The following is a 9,460-nucleotide window of genomic DNA, read 5'->3' as shown; positions in this document are numbered from 1 at the left end:
TTCCTGTGGGGCAGATATTAGAGCTGTTGATAAGTCATTGTATAATATTCAGCCAATTTCTTTTCATGCCCTTACATTAAAGGCAAGACATACCTAGATTCAATTACATTCATGAATTGGTTTGAAACCTTTGTTTTAAACCCTTCTCAAAGTTGGTGCCTTGACGGATTTGTAAAAAATGGTTTGTCATGAAACACTTATTTATTTATTTAAATGTAACCTTTATTTCCAAGTCTCCGACCACTACCTTGTATCCTTTTCCCTCTCGCTCTCATCTAACACTTCCCACACTGCCCCTACTCGGATGGATCGCGCCGTCCCAACCTTCGCTCTCTCTCCCCCGCTACTCTCTCCTCTTCCATCCTATCATCTCTTCCCTCTGCTCAAACCTTCTCCAACCTATCTCCTGATTCTGCCTCCTCAACCCTCCTCTCCTCCCTTTCTGCATCCTTTGACTCTCTATGTCCCCTATCCTCCAGGCCGGCTCGGTCCTCCCCTCCTGCTCCGTGGCTCGACGACTCACTGCGAGCTCACAGAACAGGGCGATTACCATGTTGACTACCAGTGTGATCACGATGGCAGGAATTTGCTGTTGACGTCAAGGAACATAAATGGGAGGAAAACTCGTGTCCTCTCCTAGGCGGGACCTAGGGATCCTTTTGCAACAAAATACCAATAGCCTCTTTTACTACTTTTTTCTAGGTCCTGAACTTCATGTAGCTCTGCTACAGCGAAAGCCACATATTGTCGTAGCCTACTGTATCTCAAAATTGTCTGTGATTAATCTACATTCTATCTAAATCTAAATGAAAATTATACAAATCTAAAAGTAACTTTTATTGCCATTGCCAACTATGTAAAAAAAAATTGCCTACATAAAGCCAACAAATAAAAACATTGCATTCTGCAGGTAGAAAATATCCTGATAAAAAAGAAATATTCCAGAAATCACATTGGCTGCATATGGCCTGTCTACAACAAACTTGAAACATTTTACGACATTTCCACTGGATCAGAGCATTACATTTTTCCCTTTTATGCTGAGTGGTTATCGAAAGGGTGAGAAAATACTTTGAGGAACTATTGTCATTCGCAATTGATTTTGATTAGACTTTGTTTACTTGCTGTTTGGAGGTGAAGAAAATATTACTTTGAGAGGCCCCACAACTCATTAGTGGTGGTGCGTTAAGACAATCAGAAATACTATCAGACATCCCCAAATGGGCACATTTATAGGCCTACATTTGTGTGCAGGCCAAGTAAATTAATCCTACTTTTATATGGGTAATCAGGTGTGTCCTTACTCAACATTGACAGGAGTGTTTCAAACAAAACACAATGAATAAATTGACAAAACTGACGCATCTTGTAGGGTCAGGTTTGGGTGGTCTGCCAGGGGCCGTTTCATTTAGTATCCGTTTGGTTCGGTTGGGGAATGATTTTATTTCCCCATAGTATGTTGTACCGAAGTTGACTGAATGAAAGGGAGTGTAACTTTGATTATAATTACACTTCCCTGAAGGAGGGAAACGAAGTACAACACTTGTTTGTCCCCGCCCTTTCCTGGGTCGGTGAAGAGCGGTATTAAATTTAAGGAATAAATCCAAGCCTCACTCTCCTGTGGAAGGCGGGGCTTCCAGCGAGGTGTGGATTTGATAGTATGTTGTACCTAGTTTTCCTCCTTCAGGGAACAGTAGTTATAGTCATAACGTTACGCTTGTCATATGATGAACTTCAACTTAAATACGGGATCTTGCTGTCGGACAGTTTTTTTGTATTCTGAAATGCACTCGAACTACGTAACATTTAGTGGCTTCTTATATTACGCTGGGAAAACAGTTTATGGGCACAGAAATCCTAAATCATTTCAGAGTTTGCTAAATCCAATAGTTCTAACCGAGAGTCACCTTTAAATTTATTGACAACACCCAAATCGATACTGTCATTAACGTCATTCTTCAATAATTACACATCATTCGTAATACTGTAGCAATTTAGTTACAGTCACATGTTCAACTATCATCAGCTGATCCAGGAAATCATTTTCTGAATGCCAGTCACATGGCAAACATCACGACATGCAACAACAACCAAAGTGCTTCTTCATTCATTACTCTGGTAAAGACAGMTATGCCGTGCTCCACGTTGGATCCAACATCCCTAACAAATTGYTGTTTATAATGTTATTGTCTGCTTGATTTACAGTAGGGTCTCGTTAGTCTGTTTGCACACAGAGATACTTAGCTCATAATGTGTAGAGAACTGTTCCTTGATGMATAGGCTATTGTACAACACACAGAGCTATTTTCTTTTATTCAGGACGTTTTGAATYACAACATATTACAGAGTAGCRTASTGGGATTATTSACAAAATTATCTGGTGATCAGGTTATGAAATGTCATGAAAGACATTTTAGTTTCCATGTTTCACCTGAAATATTAAATGACTTATAGTCCTAGGTCTATGTTGTTGTTAGGTGAAGTTATGGGTCCTACAGTAGGTCTATGTTGTTGTTAGGTGAAGTTATGGGTCCTACAGTAGGTCTATGTTACTGTTAGGTGAAGTTATGGGTCCTACAGTAGGTCTATGGTATTGGTATAACTAGTTGTTTCTGCATTAGCATGGAGGAGTTTCTGTAACCAAATTGTGTGYGCATCGCCCTCATGCRGCAAACGTATTAAACACAGAAAGGGGCCTTTATTGGAGACCAAAAGTCGTCTGGCACACTGCTTAGGATTTCAACAACTTTAATAACTTATTTCTAGCCTACAATCATCGATGTCATTGATGTTACGACTAATGTGAAGCAGGACAAAATATGACTATTGTTGTTCACTTGACTGTCTTAAGACAATTGTCAAATAATTTTAACATTCATTACAGACGTCAATTGTTGTACAACATCATGGCTACGCTGGTGGCATCACCTTTCACAGTGGAATTTCTGCTGGGCCTTTAACCATCTGTCTGACTTGTTGTTCACGCAGGAGAGAGACGTGACTGTCGTGGATCCTCTGGGGAGCCTCAACAACATCATGATGCTGACGAGGCACAGAAGAGTCTCTCCAGATCAGAACACCTCAAGAAACACCAGCGGAGACCCACAGGGAAGAAATCTCACCGCTGCTCTGACTGTGGGAAAGGTTGCAAATCTTCATCAGAATTTAAAATACACCAGCGAGTACACACAAGAGAGAAATCTCACCACTGTTTTGATTGTGGGAAGAGTTACTTAAGAATAAAATCACTAAAAGAACACATGAGAATTCACATAGGAGAGAAACCTTTTAGCTGTGATCAGTGTGGGAAGAGTTTTACTACATCAAGCCATCAGATTGTACACCAGAGATCACACACAGGAGAGAAACCTTATAGCTGTAATCAATGTGGGAAGAGTTTTAATACATCTAGCAACCTTATTGTACACCAAAGAACACACACAGGAGAGAAACCTTATAGCTGTGATAAATGTGGGAAGAGTTTTACTCAGCTAAGCGGTCTGATATACCACCAGAGAACACACACAGGAGATAAACGTTATAGCTGTGACCAGAGATAATCTGATTAAAGATCTCTGATCAAATATTAGAATATACATACATGAAGGAGTTGTTTCATGATTTCAATGAATTAATGTCACAATTTAGAATGTTAACACATTGTAGTAGGAGTATTTTAATGATGTCAGAATGTAGAAGCCTAAACGTTTGCCCCCTTATCAATTGATTTCAGCATGATATGGATATTAGCCTCAGGGGAAAAATCCAGGCTCTGAATTGAAAGAGTACTATTTATATGATTTAACAAACATTTACTTACCATGTTGGTGACCCACTTGAATCAAAATGCAACACTTCAAAATGTAGCTAGCGGTTTTCTACAAATTGTCCTCTAACCAGGGATGTACACATTACTCCCATATCCGGGTGTTTTTTTTAGCTGATTAGTTTTACAGAGCGTGCAACTCATCTCCCTCCTCTCGCACAATTGATTTCAACATGAATGACAAATAAGTCTTTGGGTTCTTGTTTAAGCGACCCTAAATTAAATGCATTACTCCAAAATGTAGCCTGACTGTCTTCTCAGGTTGTCCTCTAACCAGTGAGGTAAAATATATCTCCCATTTCCATGTGTATTTTTTAAGTTAGATGTGTAGTTTCAACAGCAGGTACAACCTGATTTCCCCCCTAATCGATATCAGTGATTTATTGCTATCTTGTCAAAACAAACATGTTTTGGTGGCTTGTGCAGTTATAACGCTGCTTGTTTAAAAATAAAACACAGTAATATGATTATTGTGGCAGGATGTTTGTGTACATAGCACATTTTTTGTTTAGATTTTCCATATATCACAAACTTTCTGCCATTTGGTTATTTATTTAGACAGTTAAAACTGTGTTTTGACGTTGGGCTATCCCACCTAGCAAAATGTAATTGAAAAGCTGTTGAAAGATAGACTATGCAACCACAATATTTCATGTTTACATTTCATGTAACATTTCAGTAATATAGTTATTTCATGCAACCAACTGACCCAATTTTTTTACTGTACAATCTCATATTAGACCATTGTTGACCGTGCTCTTAAGGGAATATCAGGCGTCATTCTCAAGGTGCCCAAACCAAATGTACATAGAGCAATACATTGGTCTGGGCCGATCCAAACAACACTGCCCATATCTACGTGAACCCTGAAAAAGAAGAAGAAAGCTCCACCAGTCGAGGTGGAAATAAACCTACGCATAATTGCCAAGAGCTTTCCTCTTGAAATCAGACATGTCCGTATCGTCGTTGCCACGTAAGGACAACTTGGATTGCTGATTAGCCTGTTCAAGGCGTCGCACTGAATTAAAAAGTGGCGTTTGAAACCACTCTTGTCACCAAACCATCGTTCTTCACTGAGTCCTAGTTTTCGAGATATTTCGTTACAACACGGTCTAAACGTTCCTCAAGCGCGGACGAGAGTTCTACAGAAGCCCTAGTGAGTTTTAGCAGATCTCATCAGAAAAACCAAAAAGCAGAGAAAACCAACACATTCATATTGTATATCATTATTACGACATTATGTTTTCTTCTTCGTACAGCCAGTAGCATACACCACAAGTGTTCTACTATCTGTGAAGGTGAAGCGCTTGTAGTTGTATTTAAATAGTGAAATGAGAAGTTGTGTTCTTGAATTGCCTATGACGTGACACAAATATATAAGATACTATTTGTTATCTGTAAAGGGGCAGGTGTAGTTGGCTTTCCATTTCACTGCTATTTGAACGTTCACTTTAGCACGTAGAAAGGGGATACCTATCAGTTGTACAACTGAATGCATTCAACTGAAACGTGTCTTTGGTGCACTGATGGTGTCACCCTCGTTATTCAACGTATGTATTACACCACTGTGTTGGCTTGTCCATCTTGTTAGTGAGAAGGTGTTTCACCTGAGCTGGTCCAGGTTCAATTTAAAGCGGTGTCTGGGCCAGTGCTCCAGTTGTCTTGATAATGTGGCGCAGTCAACACCTTTAGTTGCTCCACCTTTTTGGTTTGCTTCCTGCTTAAGTTTTGGTGTGGGTTTTTCTTTTGTTTGTCTCTTCTTGGGCAGATTTAGTGGGTCTCATGGTGGGTGTCTTTTAGGTCCCCCATAGTGTCACCCCCATAGTGTCATTCAGAACCCCTTCCTAAAACCCCACCTGTTTAGTTGTGGTTGTTGTCAGTGACTCTTTGTTAGTTCCCTCTTCTGTTTAAGGGACATTTTTGGTTTTCTTGCTGGGGAACGTAACAACAAACAATGTAGTAAAACAAGCTTCTATTTTGGGTTGTAGCATCCAGTTCTTGTTAATCAAAGGCATTTCCTTGAAATGTTCATTAGTCTTTCAGTTGTTATTCTTCTGTTTGCTGTGTATGTTTTTTTTTCTTCTGTGAAATGCGCTGTATAATTAAAGCTTGGTTTGGGTTGAACCTATTGCAAAATAAATGAACCCAATGACCAACCAATCAACAGACTCTTGCTCCATCTTAGTATGAAAAACAGAATAAATTCAGTGCATTTGTTGAAATCAACAATAAGTCAAAGGATTCAACTACTGAGAACTGAAGCAAACAAATGGATCAATCTCACTTTTCAAGCCTGCTGAAGGCGTGGTGGAGTGGTAAACACCACCCCCGGCTCTACCATGGGGCTTGAGGTGGTCTCCCACAGCTCTGCTTATGTCATGTTCTGTGGCCTTGCCGTTCCATTTCTCGACTGCACCTGCAACACAAAGTAACATATTTAGTCATATTATATAAACCACTCAGGTCCGATTTCACATAAAAGGCTTAAGCTTAGTCCCGGACTAAAATGCTTGTTTGAGCTGTCTTAACTAAAAACGACTTGCACAGACGTATCTTAAAATAGTGGTAGATTTAGCCTGTTCTGGACTAAACAAAGCCGATTGCAAGAGGGAGGATTAGAGCTACTTTAGGACTAAATGGAAGCTTAAATTAACCTTTCAAAGAGGCAGGTTTAACTTCTGCTTAGTGCTGTTTGTGAGGGAGCCTGGACTATGTGGAATGTCTAAATGAAGACCAACATGCACTACAGAGGCCAGACCAGTACTGGTGGATAGGAGTAATCCATTACATTACTTTGAGACAGCTTTCGTATGTACAAAGAAAATGCATTGGAGATAATATCTCTGCTTGAGCCTCGACTTTCCTCTGTCTCACAGAGGATGGCCTTTACCCAATTCTCTCCAAGTTCTGATCACTGAYGTTTTTGGCATCTGGAATCTTTCATTGTGAAACTGGTGATTTGTGTGGTGCCAGTAAAGCAACTGTGTGTTTAATTGTTGACAAAGTCTGCAGGGCCATTTGTGAACTGAGGAGTCTTTACATCAAGTTTCCTGATGCTGCTGGTCAAGCCAACTATAAAGTGCAATTCTATGAATATGGGCAGTTCCCAGGAGTGATTGGCTGGTTAGATGGATGTCATGTTCCCATCAAGTGTCCAACTCCTGATGCTGAGGAGTACCATAACCATAACAACTGGTTTACCATCAACTCCTGATGCTGAGGAGTACTGTAACCATAACAACTGGTTTACCATCAACTCCTGATGCTGAGGAGTAAGTACCCCTAACAACTGATTTTCCATCAACTCCTGATGCTGAGGAGTACGTAACCGTAACAACTGGTCTTCCATCAACTCCTGATGCTGAGGAGTACCGTAACCATACAACTGGTTTCCATCAACTCCTGATGCTGAGGAGTACCGGAACCATAACAACTGGTTACCATCAACTCCTGATGCTGAGGAGTACCGTAACCATAACAACTGGTTTTCTTACTACATAGTAATATGTTCAGAGGATTATTAGGATGAGAAACATGGTCTACTAATAGTTACTGCATAGTAAAATGGTCAACTAATAGTAATCATAGTAATATGATATACTAATAGTTACTACATAATAATATGGTTAGAGGATATTAGGGTGAGAAACATGATCTACTAATAGTTACTACATAGTAATATGGTTTACTACATAGTAACATGGTCTACTAATAGTTACTACATAGTAACATGGTCAGAGGATTTAGGGTGAGAAACATGGTCTACTAATAGTTACTACATAGTAAAATGGTCTACTAATAGTTACTACATAGTAACATGGTCTACTAATAGTTACTACTAGTAACATGTCTACTAATAGTTACTACATAGTAATATGGTCTACTAATAGTTCCTACATAGTAACATGGTCAGAGGATATTAGGGTGAGAAACATGGTCTACTAATAGTTACTACATAGTAACATGGTCTACTAATGTTACTACATAGTAATATGGTCTACTAATAGTTACTACATAGTAATATGGTCTACTAATAGTTACTACATAGTAACATGGTCAGAGGATATTAGGGTGAGAAACATGGTCTACTAATAGTTACTACATAGTATAATGGTCTACTAATAGTTATACAAGAGTAATATGGTCAGAGAATATTAGGGTCAGAAACATGGTCTACTAATAGTTTACATAGTAATATGGTCTACTAATAGTTACTACATAGTATTCTGGTCTACTAATAGTTCTACATAGTTACTACATAGTAATATGGTCTACTAATAGTTACTAACGTAATCTGGTCTCTAATAGTATACATAGTAATTGATCTACTAATAGTTACTACATAGTAATATGGTCTACTAATAGTTACTACAATAGTAATATGTCTACTAATAGTTACTACATAGTAATATGGTCAGAGGATATTAGGGTCGAAACAGGTCTACTAATAGTTACTACATAGTAAAATGGTCTACTAATAGTTACAACATAGTAATATGGTCTACTAATAGTTACTACAATGTAATATGTTCTACTAATAGTTACTACATAGTAATCTGGTCTACTAATAGTTACTATAGTAATCTGGTCTACTAATAGTTACTACATAGTAATATGGTCTACTAATAGTTACTACATAGTAATATGATCTACTAATAGTTACTACATAGTAATATGGTCTACTAATAGTTACTAAATAGTAATCTGGTCTACTAATAGTTACTACATAGTTACTACATAGTAATATGGTCTACTAATAGTTTACATTCCACCTTCACTGTGTATGTCTTCAACCTGTTCACATTACACCCTCACTGTGTATGGCTCTTCCAACCTGTTCACATTCACTCACTGTGTACTGGCTCTTCCAACCTGTTCACATTCCACCCTCACTGTGTTACTGGCTCTTCCAACCTGTTCACATTCACCCTCACTGTGTACTGGCTCTTCCAACCTGTTCACATTCCCCCCTCACTGTGTACTGGCTCTTCCAACCTGTTACGTTCACCCTCACTGTATACTGGCTCTTCCAACCTGTTCACATTCACCCTCACTGTGTACTGGCTCTTCCAACCTGTTCACATTCACCCTCACTGTGTACTGGCTCTTCCAACTGTTCACATTCACCCTCACTGTGTACTGGCTCTTCCAACCTGTTCACATTCACCCTCACTGTGTACTGGCTCTTCCAACCTGTTACATTCCTTTCTCTGGAAAAAGAACACGGTTAGAAAGCACAAATAAACTCATATGGTCCTTAGAATGAATAAGAATAAAGATTGACTCAGATGTGGAATATATTTACCAAAGGAAGTAACAAGTTTCTGTCTTTGGTATATGTACCATTTGTGCTCAGTTCTTCATTTGACTGTCCAAATGGTCATCGTCCGGTATACCATCCAGAGGTCGGTCATCGTCCGGTGTACCATCCAGAGGTCGGTCATCGTCCGGTGTACCATCCAGAGGTCGGTCATCGTCCGGTATACCATCCAGGGTCGGTCATGCGTCACGGTCGTCCGCGTGTCATCCAGAGGTCGGTCATCGTCCGGTGTACCATCCAGAGGTCGGTCATCGTCCGGTGTACCATCCAGAGGTCGGTCATCGTCCGGTGTACCATCCAGGGTCGGTCATCGG

At 39.5% G+C, this 9,460-nt stretch overlaps 1 protein-coding gene and 2 long non-coding RNA genes across 4 annotated transcripts in view; 2 read left to right on the top strand and 1 right to left on the bottom strand.

Moving 5' to 3' along the window:
• The window catches only part of LOC111955879 (zinc finger protein 436-like), a 50,000-nt gene extending 46,023 nt beyond the window's left edge, over window positions 1-3,977 (top strand). The window contains exon 2 of the mRNA XM_024134707.2: window positions 2,989-3,977. Coding sequence (XP_023990475.2) covers window positions 2,989-3,560 — 572 coding nt within the window. The 3' untranslated portion in view covers window positions 3,561-3,977. The remainder of the gene's footprint in view (window positions 1-2,988) is intronic.
• The window catches only part of LOC139023332 (uncharacterized), a 92,810-nt gene that overhangs the window by 65,002 nt on the left and 18,348 nt on the right, over window positions 1-9,460 (bottom strand). The gene's annotated exons all lie outside the window — the stretch shown is intronic.
• Window positions 1-9,460, top strand: part of LOC139023334 (uncharacterized) — a 107,872-nt gene that overhangs the window by 86,628 nt on the left and 11,784 nt on the right. The window lies entirely within an intron of this gene.

Source organism: Salvelinus sp. IW2-2015, linkage group LG31 (assembly GCF_002910315.2).
Source record: "Salvelinus sp. IW2-2015 linkage group LG31, ASM291031v2, whole genome shotgun sequence".
Taxonomy (NCBI): domain Eukaryota; kingdom Metazoa; phylum Chordata; class Actinopteri; order Salmoniformes; family Salmonidae; genus Salvelinus; species Salvelinus sp. IW2-2015.
The sequence above is the reverse complement of the archived record's forward strand: the minus strand, read 5'-3'. Positions and strand labels throughout refer to the sequence as shown.